This window comes from Bemisia tabaci, chromosome 1 (assembly GCF_918797505.1).
Source record: "Bemisia tabaci chromosome 1, PGI_BMITA_v3".
In the NCBI taxonomy this organism is placed as follows: Eukaryota; Metazoa; Arthropoda; class Insecta; order Hemiptera; family Aleyrodidae; genus Bemisia; species Bemisia tabaci.
In genome coordinates, this window is record NC_092793.1 from 9,702,004 (window position 1) to 9,724,639 (window position 22,636).

The 22,636-nt window shown below is 41.4% G+C and overlaps 1 protein-coding gene across 2 annotated transcripts in view; it reads right to left on the minus strand.

Annotated features, from left to right (window-relative positions):
• Positions 1-22,636, minus strand: part of cv-2 (crosveinless 2-secreting protein) — a 201,161-nt gene that overhangs the window by 43,427 nt on the left and 135,098 nt on the right. For both annotated transcript variants that reach the window (XM_019055954.2, XM_072295931.1), the window contains exons 4-5: positions 5,394-5,499; positions 1,980-2,156 (exon numbers count right to left, since the gene is read on the minus strand). In XM_019055954.2, the coding sequence (XP_018911499.2) occupies positions 1,980-2,156; positions 5,394-5,499 (283 nt within the window). The remainder of the gene's footprint in view (positions 1-1,979; positions 2,157-5,393; positions 5,500-22,636) is intronic.

Here is a 22,636-nt window from a genome sequence, read left to right on the forward strand (position 1 = left end):
CATGCGTGTTTAAATGGGATATACCGCTGGTTGACGTCACAAAGCGGTGAATTTTGCTCACTTCTTTTGAATCTATTTTCGCACAATTTCCCTTATTGGAAAAAATGTATAAAAAATACTACGAACTCAGGTTACTAAGCACTAAAAAAGAAAGGGAAGCAACAATAACAGATTTTTATTACAGTGTGCAATTTCACCATTGGAAGAAAAATTTTGAATGAAAAAGAAATGAGGGTTTGCCAACTCCCTGAAGGGCTTGGGGAGGATAGGGAACTTTGGCGGGTAGGTGTCGCAGAGCGCCAGGAGAGCGCTATAAAAGCGGCTTTATACATACAAGAAAAATTTTAACAAGTTTCTCGGAAAATTCGTTTTTTTATCGAATGAAATTTGGCTACGTTCGGAGGCTCATACGGTGTTCTGACTCAAGAGGGCAGGATTGGACTCTGAATCGATGGATCCTGCTAGGTCGATTAGCCACGCTTCGTGGGCTCCCGTCTAATTAATATTAACCCGATGAGTTTTAATTTCGGTTTTGTTTTCAGCGCGGCGCGGCGTGCGGCGGCATCAATGACGGCTCCCGTGCCCGCATAGTTTCCCACACTCGCCACCAGAGGCCAGGGGTGCCGTCTCTTGGCAAAAATCCCTATTTGTTAGCCAACTAAACCTCCGGATGTTGATAAAACGATCGAAATTTTTATAAACAGTGAAAGCTGTTGTATTAAAACTTCTTGAAAAATTAAAAAAAAAAAACTCACGCTTTTACTTACTAATTATTTATCGGACGCGTTTCGGTGGCTACCCGGGCCACCATCATCAGTTGACTGCCGAGCTTTTTTTAAGTTTTTCAAGGAGTTTTAACGAACCTCCAGAACAGAGACGGTATGGAACACGGTGAACAGAAACGAACCAAGTCGTCAAATGAAGCGAGGAAAAGTGCGAAATTTGCACCTCCTGAGACTCAATGTTAGGAACAAAGTTTTACACCTATCGATTTAAACTCATTTTCCCCATTTTCAAAATGCTAATTGATGCGATTCTGCAGCCTGATTGTTGAAATTTTGTGTTTATCGGGTAGACATAGATGACATAGGTTAGAAGGCGGAGCGTGATTGGTCGGCTTTGTCTTATCGCTGCTTCGTTGTGCTTTGTCGGTTGGAATGAACGACATACTGTCGGAAACTCAAGAGGTGCCTTTAGTTTGTCGTCCATTCCGATCGACAAAGCGCGAAAAAGCAGCGATAAGACATAGCAGACCAATTACGCCTCGCCATTTAGCCTATGTTGTCCATGTCTACCCGACAAACACAGAATTTCAACAATTAGGCTGCTGGTGAATAAATCGTGGATTCTAAGAAATCTGGTAACGCTGCCGCACTTTGTATTATAGTATGCGCCTCATATCGGCAACTTATCATATTTTTGGTCTTTTGTTCGGCTGAATGCCTCCTTATTATCGGCGTTTGGTGTCCGCCCGTGTATTCTGGCCGCTCACCGACTTTGATTCTGGGCGCCTTCTGTCCGATTTACGCTCTATGCTGTCACGGTGCGTCTCGAGCATTTTAAGACATCGCGCCCGGCGGCAGCTCGCGGTACGTCTAAGACATCGCGTCGACAATGATAATTCTGGAGCAGACCCGTGGCTGGGAATACACTTGAAATGCAACTCTCACTTTATGAACGGATTATTCTCTCTTAATAAATTGATGAAATCGTTTCGGTATAATGTGATCGTTCATAGAGGAAAGGGCCTTTCTGTAAAATAAAAATAAAAAAATGAAAACAAAAGTAAACAAAATCACCATGGATTAGAGCTTTGTTACACATTTTGCACATGGAGATAGAATTTAAGGGTCATCAAAGCTTTTGCATAATGCACATGGTTCCGTTTGGCAGAAATACGTCCTTATCTGACTATAATGTTGCCTGTTCAGGTAAAAAAAAGCATGAGCTAAAAGAATGATGGAGTAGAATTGACTTACCAGGACAAGTCGGGCAGCACTGGCCGGGGCCTGGCGGAAGGGGGTTTTTACAGGGGGTGTAACATTGGATCTCAGACTCTGTCACCACCCCTGCTTTGCACGTCAGCACGGTGCAAGGGTCACTCTTATCCCTCCATTCGGTTCCACTCTCATAGAAGGAATCGTGATGTAAGCAACCTGGAAATAAAGCAAACGAGCATTCTATGAGGAAATTAGGAGCTAATGGATCGTCATTCGTCAATCTGACACGTAACGAAATCTGACGGAATCGAAAACTGCATGGTAGACTGATGAAAGCACAGACCGATGAAGGTCATGAGGCGCAAACACATCGTCATTTTACGGTCAAAGTATCACAAGCGCCATGTGACATTTCAAAATTTCCGCCGCCATTTTATTTTTTTACAGAGAACTTGCTTAGAGAGGCTGTCCGAAAATTTTACTAAATTTTCTTTGTGCTGCCGATAAAATTCAGTGCAATTTTCAAGCAGATTCAACCAACGATTTAGAAAGTAAGAAAATAAAATAGCGGCGGAAATTTTGAAACGTTGCACGTTGCTTTTAATACTTTGGCCGGAAAGTGACGATATCTTGGTGCATGAAAATAGGTGTATGTCGCAGGTGATTATTAAAATCAGGCATTTTTTTAAACGCAGATAGTCAAATTTTGAAAGTTTACGAAATTTTGTTTTAGGACGCAAAGCTCATGGCTTGTCAATATTTTGGAAAAAATGACTGATCAAATCTAAGAACTCCCCTCGTTCCCTCTTCTTCCAATTCTTTGCATATATTTGAATGTTAAAAATTAAAAAAATGTTGTACTCAATGATATGCTGTTTCAAAGATACATATCCGTCCGGAGCTTAAACCCGTTTAAAATACGATCCTTTGATGAACATTTTTACAGACATTTCTTCCTTACGCGATCGATGAATTATTTTGTCTTAAATTAGGAAAATAATCAGGATTTAAATCTAAGTAAGAATATTCGGCTATTTTCCAAGGTATATGACGAAATGCTTGATTTGACTATTTGCGTGCATCTTCTTTAGAAATAATTATACGACCATTGGCGCGGATCCAGCAAATTTGCAACATTGTTTTTCTCCATTTAAACCTATGGAAATGTATCGATTCTTGAAGGGGCCAGGTGCTCCGACAAGAATCGATTATTTAACATAGGTTTGTTTTTCTCCATTTAAACCTACGTTAAATAATCGATTCTTGTCGGAGCACCTGGCCCCTCCAAGAATCGATACATTTCTCTAGGTTTAAATGGAGGGAATCCGGTGTTGCCAAGTTGCTGGATCCGCCTCTGTATACGATCCAAAAAGTTTTGATTTATTATATGTTTATCCATTAAATGGACATATTAAACTAGTGCTAGCCTCAATACACCAGACAATGCCAAATTTCCTATTATTTTTTAGTTTGTTCAACAGGGAACGAACCAACACACCACTTCGGAATTTTGCGAGCAAAATATTTGAAATCTACAGGAAATTAATCAAGAATTCAAGCTGTTTGACTGTCTATTTAAAGAAGTAGAGCATTAGAGGAAATTGCGTGGTGTGAAATGCAGTTAAATCCTAAAGTCACTCCTCTGCGAGGACACAAGTGCACGTGCTTGACTTTTTGCATCTGGATCTCTTTGAAGGCGTTTCTGGGGCCCCATCTTACAGCGATGAACTACGAACGGATCAGGTTTGGGTATTCGCAACTGCAGTTAATTGTTGGACACATTTCCGCGGCATATCGAAAATGGCGCCGAGTTTGGAACTGTATTTCACAGCACTTCAATGTTGGACAACCTCGAGGAAATCGCCTCAAGAGGGGCCAACATAAACCTCGGAGTGCAGGCCACTTATACACACGTGGTCGTATATAGCGTCGCTTCTCTCGCGGAGGAAACTTAATTTAATTTTCACATGAGCTTTCGGAAGCAAGGAGAAATACGGATGGCAGGGCTCATTCCAAAGTGGAGTTACGTGGTTATACCGGCGTAGAGCAACGATTCGGTGCGTGGCCGCGTCGGATTTTGGCCGCGAGAAGTGGGCACTTGAGGTCTCAATCTCGCGTGGCTATGGCCGATCTGTCTCGTTAAATCAAGATGGGACGTCAAACGGAAACCGTCTGTAATTTTTGAGTCAGGAGATTACGATTTCAGGGTTGTCATGACATACTACAGATGAATTTTCGAAATCGAAATTTTTGCAATTAGGATAAATTATAATTTCTGGCTCATTCGCGAAAAACTCAAAAGCATAGGGGAATTAATGGTAGATACGTTGTTTCTAAACTAAGCCAGAAGTTGTAATTCCTAATTGAAAAATGTAGCCCAATTAACCCTCAGGACGGCCCTGAGCCAGGCGGTAAGGAGCACCTTACCGTTCATACCTCAGCGCTGCCATTTTCTGGAATTATTCCGAATTTCGAAATGTTTCAAATAATCGGAACTCTTTCCGGAAGTTTCAGCTATTTATCGAAAAATTCTTGTACTTTCTGGGTTTTTGAACGATCATTCGATCAAATTTGATGATTTTTTAAAAAAAGAATTCGACTATCCTCGGAACTAAATCCGTGCATATTTCGGATTTTTCTCCCGGAACTTTTAAGAAATCGGAAATGATATCGGAAACCATTGAGTCTTATGTCCCTCCCCCCCCCCCAAAAATGAATAAATAAATAATAAAAAAAATGGTAGCACTGTCATACCTACCGGTCATATAACTATATAACCACCCTACCGCCATGTTTCGAAGGTTTGCCATTGTGACCGCGCGCGGGTCAGTGCGTCGGACGCAGACACTCTCGACGGACTCGCGAGACATCGATGGATCGAAATTCGACAGTTGGCGGGTGGAGGGTGGCGCGGCGCATAAATCAAACTCCGAAAGGACTCTCCAGAGGGAATTAATGCTCCATTTGTAGATTCGGTGATGAACGCACACTTGAAGACTGATTAATGCCGATACTTAGGCTACGCGTTTGGCGCCTCTAAGGAGGTCTCATTCGTGTCACGGATTCGTTTCAGTCGTGAATGATCGATTATCGATATCTCCCCATTTAAAGCTATGGTAAAGAATCGATCATTAGGGTGTTCGTTGCGAACACCCTGTTTATCGATCCTTTTCCATAGGTTTAAATGGCAGATCAATCGATATATCGTGAAGCACGCCATGCCACTGATTAGCTTACGGAAGTGCATGGAGTGATCACGTTTTTTACAATTGTCTGAACGTATTCATCATAAAAAGAGCTTCGAAGTAAATATAAATTAAATACATAATATCTATAAAACATGCAAATCCTACAGACGTAGTTTTGTTTGGTCATACATACATGGGGGTATCTCATTCTGAACCTTTGAAAGTACCTTCATGAGGTCCAATAACGCGAAGAAAATTCAATTACCTTTGCACTTGAAGCACGATGAGCAGTTAGTGGTAGTCTCCCCCAGTAGCATGTGACAGCCCTCTTGACCCGGGCAGGGATCTTTTTGACACTGAACAAATCCATTCTGTAAAAAAGATACAAAAGTAGAAAATTAAAAAGCGGAAAACAGACAACAAAATATGCATTGAATTCGATTATTAATAAGGCCACTTTCTAAATAGCGTGGAAATGATTGGAATAAAACTCGTCATACTCGACTACCACTGCGATATACTTTGTGCGTCTTTTGAGGAGTATTAAAAGATGTCTCTTTTTTAGACAGCTAGCTATGTCACAATGAGGAATCCGTAAATAGATGAATAGCCAAATGGATTGCCTTTCGCAATAAGTAACTACACTCATAAAAATAAGTAATTCAAAAGTTCAGGGAGTATATCGGAGAGAGACACAAAATAACCTTAAGCCCTCAGTTGACTCTGGGGTTTTCCGAGTTTCCCATTGTTTCCCACAGATACTAAATTCAAGGCAATCGGCAATCTGTTCCTAAATGAACATTACATCTGAATTGTCTCGTGTGTTATTACCTAGTAATAACACAAGAATTCAAATATTTTTTTCTGTGTATTATTTCTGGCTTATCCATAAAAGCACCTATCTACTCGAGGAAACTAATGGCTTATATAAGAGGTTTGGAGGACAAGGTGCTTAGGTGTAATTTTTGCTATTCCGAGAAATAAGTGTTTGAGGTTTCAAAGTTATATGTATCCTCATGGCGGAAAGAAAGTTCAAACTGACTTTATGATGCTTAAATATTGGAATTTGGGAGTGAATTTCTCACAGAATGTGCATTAAAACTAGTTTTACTTAGAACCAGTAGTATCTAAATTTTTTTCAAAAACTGCACATATGCGCCTCGTTCTCCAAGTCCCTGATAAGTCGCTTCTAAAATAAAGCAGAAATGGACGTATTTCTGTCAAACGGAACTATGTGCCTTAAGACATGAGCCCGAGACCCATAAGAATACATGCATAACAGGGCTCACGTCATTATGCACATAGTTCCGTTTGACAGAAATACGTCCAAATAAAAGTTCCTGGGTGAAAAACGTGGTGCAATTAAAAATAGGCTTGATAAAATGCAAATGGATATGCAATGTGGCACACGCGAAGCGTCTGCTTCTGAGGGGACAAACTGTCTGGGAAAAAAACAAAAGGTTAGCCTGGGCTGGCTGTCACTTCTGGTTTCATATTTTCCCCGCGAAAAGCGACAAGGGAAATGTGCGAACACGCCAATATTCGGCCCTTCTGAAAGGAGGGAAATATTTGTCGTAACCCGGTCTTTCCCACCAGTGGCTTGGCGTGCTTTGCGATTCATCGATCGATCTGCCGTTTAAACCTATGGAAAAGAATCGATAAACAGGGTTATACCTTAATGATCGATTCTTTACTGTGGCTTCAAATGAGGGAAATATCGATAATCGATTGTTCACGCCACGCCACTGTTTCCCACCGTATTTACCGAAGCTTTTTCGTATCGAATTACAGAGAGCCGGGCGGACTGGTGTTTTGCTCATTGATTTTTTTGTCTCGATTTTTCGCATGAAATAACACTCTTCCTTTGTACCTCGCCGAGCGACGGATTTCGACCGACTTCGATTTCTGAGACAAACGGGGGAATAACCGCTGATAATTCGATTTCGCCGCTTTCAATGTTCAAATGTCAATACAGATAGGTGGTCTTCACGACGAAAAGTTAATTTATATTTAAATTCCGCGGAGTTAAGCTTCTCCTTTGATTTTCGTCGAATACGAGTTCCTTCGATTTCATGCGTCGTTTGTCAGTGTCAAAATATTTCTTTGCGCCTCGATAATTTGTTCTAATTTTAAATGGGTCAGCTCTGTTCAGATCTTCGACTTGTAGAGAACATATTATTTTATAACCTCTAAATACTTGGGTTCTAAATATAAATATTTCGGGTATGGCTCTCTGGAAATGGAGTAGAGGAAATCAGTGTTTTTGCACAGTTAATTTTGAAAAAGCTGCGTGCAAAATCATCTAGATATCAATCACTTTTAAAAACCCGTACGTCCTCCATCTTTCCTCATCGCTCTTGAGTGTAGTGGAGAGCATACTTGAACTATACATACATACAAGTCGCTTTACAGCACTCCCTCGCGCTCTACGACTCCTAACCTCCACTGCTCTCTTTCAAACCACAAATCTTGGGGGATTGAGCACCTCAACATTTCTGCTTCAATCCCGTCCCTCCAACCTTTCATTGGGCGCCCTCTGCGTCTTCTCCCAGGAGGAACCCAGTCAAGGACCTTCTTCGGCAACCTGTCTCCTGCCATTCTCTGGACATGAATACTTGAACTATAACGAACCAAAAACGGAAAATTCTGCATGTTTTTAGGAGTGGAAAGCTAATCGAGAACGCCGCACAGTGGATCGAGTGAATGGGAGAGGTCGGACACGTTTTAAAATCTTTGCAAGCGTATCTTCATAAACATAAAATTTTGATACTTTAAAAGTAGTTTCATTGGTTTTCTCGTAAGATTTTCTGTAAAAAGCACCCCTTAATTAAAATTGTGACGAGATGAATGTAGAATTTTACAATTTTTGTGAATAATTTCATGTAACTTAATTTCAGTGGCGTGGCGTGTTTTGCGATAAATCGATTGATCTGCCATTTAAACCTATGGAAAAGGATCGGAAACAGGGTGTTCGCAACGAGCACCTTCATAATCGATTTACATCATGGCTTCAAATGGGAAGATATCGACGATCGATCATTCACGCCTTGCCACTGCTCCATTTTAATGTTGCCAAAGTTCCTCTCGCAAATTGCATATTGATCAGAAAAATTTAGGGCATTGAAATTTCACTGTTTTTTCCTCAAATTTCATTCAAAAATCAGAAAATGTTGGAAAAAAAGTGCACAGGAACATTTTTGTAAAGTAAATTAATTGAGTGAGTCATTTGAGAAAACTAAGAATAGTGTTATGTTCCTTCGTCCGGGAGACGACGCACAATGGATCGAGTCAATCAGAAAGGTCGGACATCAAATTTTTGACTAAAACTGCAAATTTTGATGTTCATTTCGTCACATTTTAAACGTAAAGGGGTGCTGCTAGTAGCAAATTTCACGGAAAAACCAATGGAGCCACTCCAACCAACGGAGAACCTTAAAGTTGTGTATATAAACGGATAGTTATATGCGTTTAAAGTTTCCAAAATTTGTCCGACCTCTCCTATTGACCCGATCCATTGTGCGAAGTCTTATCTCCACATCAAAGTTCCAAGTTGGAATGCAATCGCGATCTTTGGGTTTGAAAATATTTGCATATGCTTTATTTACATCATTGTTTTTTACAGGAGGCAATTATAAGGGGAAAAAGAATCTGATCCATCGCGAGACGCGAAACTTGGTTTTGATTAATCGATGAAATGAAAAAAGGGAAAGAGAAAGTAAATTCCTTCGAGGATTATTTGCCGGTCGTCCGCTCAGGCTCACGTTACTCTGCTCGGTGAACCAAAACACAGGGTGATCTAAAATTCTCGCATCTCCTAGGGTTTTTGCCTCTTTTAGGGATTGTCCCTTTAAATTTGTTGAGGCCTTCGAAAGTCGCTTTCTTTGACCTAAGAGTATTCAAAAAATTTCAAGCCTACATTTTAATTTTTTCTAAAGTTATAGGGGTGACGTTGGATGCTGTTGGTACGAGATTTTTCGATCTCCCTGTATTCGCCGGAGTAGTGAGAACTTGGAGAGCAAATTGAAAATATTACACCGAAAAAATGTTTTTTTTTTTTTTTTTTCACATCTGAGCGAGATTTTTTTTAGAGGATCAAATTGTCAGAACAACTGGTTTTTTTCTTTAATAAAATGATAAATATGCGTTGGGGAAAGGGGGCACCAATTGTTTGCGATAAGTTGGCACGACTTTAAAACAACGCAGGACGCAAGGTCGGCCCCGGTCAAAATGTTGCATCATTACCAGGACTATAAAAGAATCATTTCCACAAATATAACACGGTAACTTCAACTAGAAAAGTAGGTGGGAATTATAATATACTGCGAGCATTTTAAGAAAAACGTGTTTTTTGCTTTTGCCCGTTTGGTTGTAATTTAGAGTTAGCGGTAGGAGAAATATCGAAGTTTAGACAGAGCTGACGGTAGGTCCTTAGCAACAGCAACTTTATAGTAGCACATTCAGCACCATTTCATAGGAAAAATACTCGCACCTCCAGAGATTTGGCTGAAACTGAGAATATCAGAATCTGGGACCTAATTCCCGGTGGCTGTAAATATCTTGGCCCCAGCCAACAAAAATCTTGGTCCCTACTTAAGAGTTCATCGAGGTGCACTGCCGCGCATAATTTTGATCAAAGGGATCTTGATCATAATTTTTCGAAATTTCCCAAGAAATTGCCCCCACAGACATCCGACAGTCCGAAAAGATATCCCCCGACAAGAGAGTCAATTTTTCAAGTGCCTCCTTTAGGCTAGGCTTCGCTCTGTATCTGCCACTGGGCATTACTGCCGTGCTAAGGAAAAACGCCGTATGAACATTCGAATGTTGCCAAATTTACCCCGATTAAATATGTATTTTAAAAGAAAGTTATGGGTGTTTTTTATTGAAAGAGGGTTATTCAAAATCGGCGATTTTACCCTACGCTTGGATTTTGCCCGGAGTTGGATATGTTGTTCCCTATCACAAGACACGCCTTTTTCCGGCATTGGCAAGTTCACCCGAAATTTTTCCCGCGCGCTACAGCGTTGCCAAGTTGAAAACAGGCAAATTCCGTAAGTGGCATCAAAATTGAGCTATGAAGTTGCGGTTTTAACGAAAATTCTCTAAAAATTACGCACTTTTAGGATATGACCATGTTTTTAATGTCGCATTAATTTTAACATGCATCATTGCCAAATTTCCGATTTTTAAATTCGACAAATGCTACATATTCGCAAATACCCAAAAAAGCTATCTTCAAATTTGAATAAAAAGTTGTTTAATCGATAGTTCGTTCGATTCCGCATCCATCGATATATTATAGCTCGCTGGGAAACTTTTGGTTCGCGAGATATCATCATTTTTGTGAACAGCTTTGTGGAGCGACGACGCTTTTTGAGTCCGGGCGGATAGAAATTTTAGCCTCCAAAAACACCGGGTAGCATTAATTCCATGGTTTCCTATGTAATTTTTGGCGCTGAATCCGAATTTGACCATTTCATAAAAAAATTGTCACCAAGATGTTGCCAAATTTGGCAAAAATTGCTTAAAATCGGCCTTTTTGGCGGATTGTAGCCTGTGACTTGCCAGGGGTTGATCAGACGACAAAATTGGTTATTTCCACAGTTAAAACTCGTTAAACTATCTACAAGCTGAGTCAAATTCTTTCTGCTCACGGTAAAATTAAACGCGCGACAAGCAGCAAACTGAAAAAAAGACACCAAAATTGGCGCTTTTTGCGGTTTTTGTCGTAAGTTTCTTGTTTTCCGATTAAGAGAATGTTTCTTGACTATACTAATGAACAACATGAGCAGAATTTAATAAAATTGAACAATAAAATAAGATCGAACATAGTCCAATGTTGCCAAGCTTAAACAAAATACTTTAATTTTCGCTGGTTTTTTCGATATTATTGTCCTATATTCTTTGTTCACCTCTTATTTTTAAATTTTATAAATGTATCTCTCTTGCAAAATAATACACTTCTGTAGAATAATTTAATTTTCAACTTAGATATATACTAATAACTAGGGTATTTAGTTCAGAGAGGAAAAATTCATAAAATAGTGAGTTTTATCGAATCGTGTCAATAAACCACATTTTGAAACAATAATGGAAAATTTTCTGTTAAAAATTAATGAATAAAATGTACTCCTCAGACAGACTTCATTAAAACAAGACAAGACGCATTGCAATATTGCCAAAATTACGTACAAATCGTTGAATTTTGGCGGTATTTGACCGTTATTATTCATTACCCTATATTTAGAATACAATTTTATTTTATAATTCTGAGATAATGGAGTTTAATAGAAAAAAGTAACGACACCAAACTGAAGGAGACGCCCAGGAAAGGACAATAAGGGGCTTAAAAAGGAACAAGGGCGCTCTAAATTACTGAGGACCTGTGGGTGGACAAGGGACTATGGCGGTTAGGCGTCGCGGGGCCCGAGAGACCGCTGTTAAAGCGGCTCTTTATCTATATATGTAACAATACAATAGTTTGTCGTTACACTCGGCGTAATTAGGATTTTCCTAAGAAACATTCTCTTAATCGGAAAACAAGAAACTTACGACAAAAACCGCAAAAAGCGCCAATTTTGGTGTCTTTTTTTCAGTTTGCTGCTTGTCGCGCGTTTAATTTTACCGTGAGCAGAAAGAATTTGACTCAGCTTGTAGATAGTTTAACGAGTTTTAACTGTGGAAATAACCAATTTTGTCGTCTGATCAACCCCTGGCAAGTCACAGGCTACAATCCGCCAAAAAGGCCGATTTTAAGCAATTTTTGCCAAATTTGGCAACATCTTGGTGACAATTTTTTTATGAAATGGTCAAATTCGGATTCAGCGCCAAAAATTACATAGGAAACCATGGAATTAATGCTACCCGGTGTTTTTGGAGGCTAAAATTTCTATCCGCCCGGACTCAAAAAGCGTCGTCGCTCCACAAAGCTGTTCACAAAAATGATGATATCTCGCGAACCAAAAGTTTCCCAGCGAGCTATAATATATCGATGGATGCGGAATCGAACGAACTATCGATTAAACAACTTTTTATTCAAATTTGAAGATAGCTTTTTTGGGTATTTGCGAATATGTAGCATTTGTCGAATTTAAAAATCGGAAATTTGGCAATGATGCATGTTAAAATTAATGCGACATTAAAAACATGGTCATATCCTAAAAGTGCGTAATTTTTAGAGAATTTTCGTTAAAACCGCAACTTCATAGCTCAATTTTGATGCCACTTACGGAATTTGCCTGTTTTCAACTTGGCAACGCTGTAGCGCGCGGGAAAAATTTCGGGTGAACTTGCCAATGCCGGAAAAAGGCGTGTCTTGTGATAGGGAACAACATATCCAACTCCGGGCAAAATCCAAGCGTAGGGTAAAATCGCCGATTTTGAATAACCCTCTTTTCAGATATTTTAGATCGAATGTTGAACAAAATTACCTGCAAAATTGGAAGAAAAATATTAACAACTTTCACAATAAATTCGACTTTTATCAAAGGAAATTTGGCAGCGTCTTAAAGTTCATACGGCGTTTTTCCTTAGCACGGCAGATTAAGAGTCAATCGAGTCGTAAAAGTTGGGTCCTCGACCATCTACGTGCGCGCGGACGCAGCTGAAAAGTGTGCGAGTAAGCTGGGCAGTACTTTGCGCGGGTCAGTGGCGCGTCGTTCTTTTCGACGACTGAACGATCTGCCATTCCAACCTATGGGAAAGTATCGATTATCGATATCACCTTGATAATCGATTCTCTACCACAGCTTCGAACGGGGAGCTATCAATGATTCAATTCTCGCCTCTGGAGCGGATAGAAAGTAGCGAGGGACTGGAGTCGCCAGGGCAGAGCTTAACGCCCGACGGATCGATTAGGAGGATAAATGGACAAATAACTGTGCTAAAATCGTGCTAGATAGAATACTGCTATGCTAAGGGAAACCGTCGTATGAGCTTCCAGACGTTGTCATATCTCTCTCGATGAAAAGTGAATTTATTGGGAAAATTGTGAATATTTTTTCTCAAATTTTTCAGATTATTTTGTTCAATATTTAATCTAAAATACATGCATAGTTCAATGATAAATAAATGAACCTTTCCACAAAAATACATGTTTAATCCGGTGAAATTTGGCAACCCTAGAATGTTTATACGGCGTTCTTCCTCAGGACGGTAGAATAGGAGTCCTTGCCGGGGGGGCCTTGGAGGTCAGCGCCGCACCGCGCGCCGCACAGTGGATCGAGTCAATTAGAGAGGTCGGACACGGAATTTTTGAATAAAACTGCAAAATTTTATGTTTATATCACCACGTTTTCACTTTAAAGGGGTGCTTTTTGAAGAAAATTTTACGAGAAAACCAATGAAGCCACTTTAAGAACTTCAAAGTGTTGTATAAACGGAGTTTTAAGCGATTAAAGTATCCAAATTTTGTCCGACCTCTCCTATGGACTCGATCCACTGTGCGCCGGTTCGAGTTGTAAAATGCGTCTCTCACAGCTGTTCGCGGCGACCGCGACCGTTGCAACATTTTGCTCGTTAGAGACCCCTCTCGTTGCATCTCGGTGTTTGCAAAGACCTTGCTCGGAGAGCTTGAACCGTTCATTGAAAAGCTCGGATACATACAGGAGGCTCCATACGGTTCGGCGGGAGTTCCAAAAATATCAAGATGGAATCATACATGGACGGCAGTGGCGAGGCGTGAATAATCGATTTTCGATATTTTTCCATTTGAAGCTGTGGTAAAGAATCGATTATGAAGGTGTTCGTTGCGGACACCGTGTGGATCGATTCTTTTCCATGGGGTTAAATGGCAGATCAATCGATAAATCGCAATGCACGCCGCGCCACTGATGGGCGGATCCAGACACCTTGAGCGGAGGGAGGGACGCAAGAGGGGTCTGGGGGGCTTTCCATGAAGATTGTCAAAATTGTAAAACAGCTTATCTGCAAAGGTAAATTTTTCCATGAATAAGTATCAAATATAAGCGTCTTTCCTTTCCACTCCTTCTAAGGGAGCATCTCTCCGTATAAGAGAGCAGTGGAGAGGGATAGTTCATTTTCTGATTGGTCACGCGATTTTAAGCCCACGAAAACACGCCATGAGCGAGGCATTGGAGAGATTTTATCGGATTTTAGATTTAGAGGTAAATTTCTTGAAAACCTACCAGCATACTGTCGCCAGAACTTTAAAAATCCAAAGATTAGAGCATCAAAATGCTGATTAAATCAATAAAACTTTAAATTATTGACTAAAATTCGAGGAAAAGCAGACAAACAGCGACGGCACACAGTGGGTCGAGTCAATTAGAGAGGTCGGACATGAAATTTTTGACAAAAAATGCAAATTTTGATGTTAATTTCGTCACATTTTAAAGTTCTAGGGTGCTTCTGCAAGAAAATTTCACGAGAAAACCAATGAAACCATTTTCAGGACCCCAAAGTTTTGTATAAACGGGGTTATAAGCGTTTAAAGTTTACACATTTTGTCCGACCTCTTCTATTGACTCGATCCATTGTGCGGCATTTCCCATTGAAACACGGGTAATTTTGAACGATCTGGACGAGTCCATTTTTGGCAACGCGAGTACCCGCTCTTATTCTAAATTATGCCCTATGTCAACCAAAATGCTCAGCGCACTTGCTACTCATACTCTCATTGTTAAGAGAGAAATGTTCATATCCGCCAAGGCTGTATGAAGGTCACTTGTAAAAGGCGAAGCTGCATAATCGTTGCAACCATGTCTAGTAAACGGCTTCCCGGGCACCCCCCCCCCCCCCCCCCCGGTGGCACTCGTGGCAGCGACCTGCCTCGTGGGAGATAATTTTTACAAGGGGCTATCAGCATAACTAGGAAATACCAAAGTGATAATTATGCGTGAGCTACAACCGGCCGCTTGTATACAGGAGCGATACAACTTTTGATAGTTCGCGTGCTCAGATCGGGCATCCAGGATCAGCATCTCAGTTTACGACTCAGAGCGCTGCGCCAGTCAACGGTCCGCGACCTATGCCAAATTGTGTGAAAATATATGAAATAAAAAAAAATTCTGAGCTCAGGTTTTTCGGAAAATATTTCATGTGATGAAATGCAGTAAACCTTTGACCTGGGAACCATACAGAGCATTGTAAGAGCAAAGGCTCTTTTTTCTCGGTGTATCAATAAAATTGTCATTAAAGTATCAAAAAATGGTCATGCGGAGTCGCGGGTCATAACATTTGGACGTATTTCTGCCAATCGAAACTATGTGCATGAAGACATGAGCCCTGAGACTCATAAGTATTTATACATAATAGGGCTCAAGTCATTTTGTACATAGATATGTTTGGCAGAAATACCTCCATTTTGCCTGTTGCTGTGACAAAAAAACTATTTTAAGTACAATTTTCATCAAATTTTTAACGAATTTGAGAGCACTGTCATCAATTATTGATTGAATTGAAATGATCAAATCACCATCAAATTTCAAAATTCATATGCACTGATACATAGATATATAAACAAACATGCACTAAAAATGAATCCGAATGGCATGCATTTTCGTAATTCTCGATCCATGATTAATGCTTATTACATGGTTTTTGGTCCAGGTCTGACATGCGGGGGAGCGCATTGGTGTATTTTCCGAAGAAAATAAACTAAAATAAGAATTTCCATGAGCTCAATATTGCAAGTGTCCGCGACGGTTAGAAAAATTTATTTTTATTTTGATTTCCTAAACGATGAGAACACTGTATGTCTGTCTTAATGGATATTTCATGTTGGTGCGCCGAGATTCAAACTGTGTACGAAGTCGCTCTAGCTCAGTCATTCCGAGATATGTGGCCGGAGCACCGTCACAACTCAAGCAGAGATATGTGACGTCACAGCTGAATCAGTCGGTCATGACGTCAACACTAAAATCAGTCCAAAGTGACGTCACAAATGAGTCAGTTTGATCCCGATAAAGTTCAATAGAAACTAACGAATCCCAAACTTGAAAAGTGCTGATTTTTGGCCTTTGTAAAGGGTTCTTTGCGAGGTAAAAATCTCAATTAGGTTATTAAAGCCAAATATTGAGTGCTTTTTTGCGTTATTTTCCCCTGCGGGTCGATTTTTGAAATTGATAGACAAAGCTATAGACAAAGAAGAGAAAAGGGATTTGGAGGGATCCTATTGGTGGGAGCGGGTGGTTGCAATGGACAAAGGACGTGGGTGATAGACTAACTAACGGCAACCCACGAGAGACCCGATAATTAGTCCATCATTTTCTCCCTTAGTCTATAAGAGCCACCCGTTTCCACCAATAGGATCGCTTCTTACTCTCTATGTCTTCTTTGTCTATTGCTTTGTCTATCAATTTCAATAATCAGTCCGCTGGTGTAAACGGGTGCGACTGTGCCAGGGACCTTTGCTTGGTCGGTCGGCCGCGCTGTCGTGCTAAGGAAGAACGCCGTATGAAAGTTCGAGAGTTGCCAAATTTCCCGTGATAAAACATGTATTTTTGACAACATTAATTTAATATTTTCCCCTGAAATTTTTAGATATTTTAGATTAAATTGCGAACAAAATTGTCTGAAACTTTTGGAAAATAATATTTAGAATATTCCCAGCAGATTCGGTTTTTATCGGAGGAAACTTGGCAACACCTGGAGGCTCATACGGGGTTTTCTTTAGCACGGCAGCGCGGATCAGCATCCAGGCTGCCGCTCTTAGCAAAAACGCCGTATGAACTTACGAGAGATGCCAAATTACATCCGATAAAATGTTCATTCGGGAGGAGAGTTATGAATATTTTCTCTTGAAATTTTCAAGTTATTTCAATCTGATTCCAGATAAAATTTCCTGAAAAATTCGTAAAAAACAAACACAGATTTTCCTTAAAATTCACATTTCATCGAAGGAAATTTGGCATCGTCTGCAGGCACATACGGGATTCTTCCTTAACACGGCAGAGCAGGCGCTGCAGTGATTGGCACGGCGCGGCGCACAGCGGATCGAGTCAAAAAAGGGAGCCAGACAAAATCTGGAAACTTTGAAAGCCGATATTTTTGGCAATATGAAACATAACACTTTAGATGTGGTTTCATTGGTTTTTCAGTGAAATTTTTCTTTCAGAAACACCCCTTGAAATTGAATCTGTGACGAAATTAACATCGAAATTTCAAATTTCAGCTAAAAATTTTATGTCCGACCAAAGGCGTGGCGTAAATTGCGATACATCGATTGTTAGACATTTAAACCTATGGTAAAGAATCGATTATTAAGGTGTTCGCTGCGAACACCCTGTTTACCGATCCTTTTCCATAGGTTTAAAGGGCACAAAAATCGATATATTGCAAAGCACGCCGCGCCACTGTGTCCGACCTCTTGTATTAGCCCATTTTGCTGAGCGGCGTTCGCGGAAAAAGCGGGCAATTAGTGGCTGCTGCTGGATTTGCGAAAAATTTTCGGGCGGATTATGTGAGTCGTGCTCTAGTCATCATCCCTCCGACGTAAGGACGTAGCTTAATTTCCGCGTGAGCCCTGTTTTACGTATAAATCTATGCTTTCTGGGGCTCATGCTGAAATCGAGGTAATCCCTTACGTCCGAGAAGCAACGTCATGACGAGTGCCGAAACAAAGGAAAGGAATGAGGACTGCTTCCGTTCTCCCGCTTGCACGCCCAGACGCAAAGACTGACTCAGATCGTGGATGAAGAATGAGGTGTCGGGCTAATTAAATGGACCGCGTTAAACAGAAAGGAACCAAGCCACATCAGCTATTGCCAAATTTAATTGGGCAATTTAATTTTTTACATGAAAACGGTTGTGTGGATTTTCGTGCAAATTTTAGTGAAAATTCTTCGAGATGCGAAGCGAATTCCTTAAAATTTTCAAAGAAATCCGAACAACCGTTCTCTCGTAAAAAAATTAATTGCCCAGTTAAACTTGGCAATCGCTGATGTGGCTTGGTTCCTTTCTGTTAAACTCGGTCCAAATGGTCTCTGCAAATCGACGGTGAAACTACCAAACCACGTATCTCGGTTTGCGACGTCGCAGATTTCCTGTCATTCTTTATTTTTTGAATGAAAAACTACTTAACGTCCAATCTTGAAAATGTCTGTGATTTTTCCTCTTCGTGCGAAGAAAATTCTGTGAAAATTTCAAGGAATGATATTGATTTGGTCTACTTCAAAAAAATGAAGTGCGAGCGTAGATTTTTAAACACCGCAGACGAGATACGTGGTTTGGTAGTTTCACCGTCGAAATGCAGCCGTGCCAAGGAGGAACGCCGTATGAGCCGTCAGGCGGTGCCAAATTTTCTTCAAGAAAGCACGAATTCCCTAGTGAACTTATGAACATTTCCCTCACAATTTTTCAGATAATTTAGTTCGCAATTTTACCTAAAGTATGTATGTATGAGCCGCTTTTACGGCGCGCTTGGGCGCTCTGCGACGCCTATTCTCCACAGGAATCTGTCATGGTAGAGATCCTCCGGAAGCTGGCATCTCTCCATCTCTTCACGGATACCCTCTACCCACCGTTTGGCTGGACGCCCTCTCCGTCGCCTACCTGGGGGGACCCACTCCAACACCTTCTTCGGCAACCTGGTATCAGCCATTCGCTGCACATGCCCATACCATACCAACTGCTTGGTCATGATATCGTGCACAATCGTCTTCTCAACGCCCATTATCTCTCGGACACGTTCATTCCTGACACGTTCTCTCCTCGAGATTCCAGCCGATCGTCGCCAGAAATCCATCTCGGTCGCCTTGAGCATTTCTTGGGTCCGCTTCTTCAACTGCCACACTTCACTGCCATAGGTGATAATAGGCTTGACAACCGAGTTGTAAATTCTCTTCTTGTTGTCTTTGGAAATCCTTTGGTCCCAAAGGATCCCATTAAGCATGGCGATGGCTTTCCTTCCTAGAAGATTACGGTCCCGAATGGCCTGATCCAGCTTCCCATCCGAAGTCAGCTTCACCCCCAGGTACTTGTATTGTTCGCAACTTTCTATATGTTGACCATCCTCCAGGACTATGCTTTGCTGAGCACCTCCGACTGACATCTTTTTTGTCTTACGGACACTAACCTCGAGACCCCATTTGCGGTACTCCTCCACCAACTTCCGGGTCATATACTCTGCGTCATCGTGATCTTGACTTATGACTACCTGGTCGTCAGCAAAGCATAGCGTGAACAGTGTTTCTTGGTCATTCAGAGGGACGCCCATGCCGGCACACTTTCTTTTCCATTCCTTCAGAACGTGCTCTAGATATATCTTAAACAGCGTCGGTGACAGACAACATCCCTGCTTAAGCCCCTTGGTGACAAAAAAACCGTCTGAAAGCCTTCCTTGGCACTTAATTCTAGCAAAAGCCCCCCGATAAAACTGCTTGACTGCCCCAATAAGTCCCTTACTAAAACCAGTTTCTTCTAGGACTTCCCAAAGTTTCACAAGAGGAATACTATCATAAGCCTTTTCAATATCCAAAAACACTAAATGAAGCTCCTGGCCAACAATTCTCTTCTTTTCGGTTAACTGGGTAACACAGAACAGATGATCAGCGGTAGACCGACCAGCCCTAAACCCTGCTTGCTCCTCCGCCTCGAACGGGGTCCACTCTTCTTCGATCTTCGCTTTCAACACTTTTCCATAAATTTTACTTATCGTTCCTGTTACCGCTAACCCTCTGTAGTTCCCACAGTCATCCTTCCTTCCTTTTTTGTGCGACGCTGTTATCCAGGCCTCTTTCCATTCTTTCGGGATGTCATCACCATCAATGCACTTCTGCAGCAAATCCCTGAGATGGTTAACCAACTTGCCAGTCCCACATTTAATTAACTCGGCTGGAATGTTTCCTGGCCCAGGAGCTCTTCCATTCATCAATTCCCTGATTGCTTTGACCACCTCCTCAACTCGAATTTCCATTGAGTGATCCTCGACTATATTTTCAGCATTCCCCGTTTGAAACTCTGGTCGTCCTTCCGTCAATAATTTACTAAAATGTTCGTCAAGCTGTGAGATTGTTATCGGAGATATAATGTCCCGTTTCATGTCCCTTCTTAGACCTTTGATCAGCTTCCAGCTCTCAGCACTCTTCCTTCCCCCCAGGTATGTGTCAATCCTTGAGCAGTTGGTCTCCCAAGACTCGTTTTTCTTCCTGGTGATTAAAAGACGAACCCTCGCCTGGGCTTTCCTATACGCGCCGCGGGTGTCTGCAGTCCTAGAAGCCAGATAGTCATGGTACTTCCTACGCTTTTCTTCAATTACTTCCTCTACCTCTTTGTCCCACCAGTAGGGTTTCTGTACATCCTTGCTCTCATTACACACACCCAGGGCTTCCTTCGCAGCTGAATGTATACAACTTTTGATGAACTGGTACAACTCTTCTGCAGTATCGAAAGTTTCTACTCCCAGTTTCTCATCCAGCCGCTTCCTGTAGAGCGCTTTCACGCTTTCATGCTGTAAGCTATCGATGTTGTAGTGCACTTGTTCAATCTTCGTTCCTTGTGGCTGGCACTTCTGATGTTGCAAGGTACTCCTCTGCAGCCCATACTTAACCGGAAATGCGATCTCCGCCTTGAGAAAATGGTGATCACTACCACAGGAGAACCCCCGGCAAACTCTTACTTGTTGAACCTTCATGGTACTCGTTTGCCTGGTGACCGCGTAGTCGATGATTGACTTCAGCCCCCGAGTTTGCTGAACCCATGTGTACTTGTGGATATCTCGATGTTGGTAGAATCCGTTCAGTATTTTCAACTCGTTTTGTTCACACATATCAATGATGCGTGCACCGTTGTCATTCATCGCCTCTTCACCGAAAGGTCCAACAACTTTAGAACCATTCCTTCGTCCGGTTCTACCATTCAAATCTCCCATGATAATGACCTCCCTTGTCCTTCCAACCCGCAGAACCTCGTCGTTGAGTTGCTCAAAGAACTGATCCTTTAGATTGACGGGAGCATCATCATTCACACCATATACTCCTAACAGGGCCACCTTGTGACCATGCAGTGTAAGATGCATTCTGATGATCCGCTGGTCTACTGCTTCCCAAGTAGTTATAGACGGACGCAAACTTTTCCGGATAAGTATGGCGACTCCTTGCTGTGCGCGTTGATCTTTACTGACACCACTATAGAACAGATCATAAGTACCTAAGTTTTCTGATCCTGTGCCTTTCTTTTTAGTTTCTGTTAACACGGCGACATCTACATTATACTTTTTTACCTCCGATATAACCTCTGTCAATTTATTAGAAATGCCCTGTACATTCCATGTCCCAAAAACCATCGTCCTTTTCCGTAGTTTGTGTCGCAAAATCCGTTTTTTTCCATTATCACCGAGGCTATCTTTATTAGGCTTTTTAACATTAAGTTTTTTCCGGGTATCGGGGAGTTAGCCCGATGCCCCAACCCCCAACCTGGAGGACCAGGGTTTGATTTTGGAGTACCGTCTCCTAGACAGGCTGCTTTCACCGCAGCTATGAGCCCTGTCTACCCCTCTGATGAGTGGTTCCTACGCCATGAAGCCGGTGACCATCTCCACCCCCCTTTGAGGCAGGGGCTACCAGCTGGGGTCCGCAGGATTGCTAAACCTGTGACAGTACTGAGTACAGTCCCCCATACGGACAATTTTACCTAAAGATTCTGAAAATTTAGAGGAAAAATATTCATAACTCTCCTCATAAATAAACATTTTATCAAAGGAAATTTGGCAACTTTCGAATGTTCATACGGCGTTCTTCCGTAGCACGGCAGAAATGCTGCGCGACGCAGAAGCTTGATAACCAACGAAACAGTGGCGTGGCGCGTAGAGAAAAAAAGGAGTTGTTTGCATTTCGGGCATCTTGGATTGTTTTGATGGCGTAGGTCGGTACGGATGACTTTTATCATCGATATTCGTGGAAATGGTGTAGTTTATCGAAAAAAGTCAGTCTGCATAAAGTGTTTGAAACTACATCAAGAGTTGATTCAAGCAAGAAAATCAGACGTTAAGGCCCGTTTTTCATACTTCGAATTCCGGATTTTGCTGGCCATGCTGTACCGACCTACGTCACGAGGTAAACAATCCTCAAGATTCAAACACCCCCTTTTCTTTCTCTATGGGCATGGCGTGCTTTGCCATCATCCATTGATCTGCCATTTGAACCGCGCAGAAAGGAACCAAGCTGCATCAGCTATTGCCAAATTTAATTGGGCAAATTGATTTCCTACATGAAAACGGCTGTGCGGATTCAAGTGCTTCCAGCAAATTTTCTGCATTGTACGAAGCAAATTTTTGACAAGTTTCAAAGGAATTCGCACAAACGTTCTCTTGTAAAAAAATTGAATTGCCCGGTTAAATTTGGCAATAGCTGATGTGGTTTGGTTCCTTTCTGCTTGACGCGGTCCGTTTAATGCTATGGAAAAGGAACGACAAACAGTATTTTTTTGTTGATTGCCATTGATTGAATATTTAAATGAGGTTTACAGGTTTCTACGAAGTGAAAATGAAAAAATCGAGTCTGAGCGTTTACTAAAATGGGACCCCGTGACTGAGACATACAGAAAGAGAAG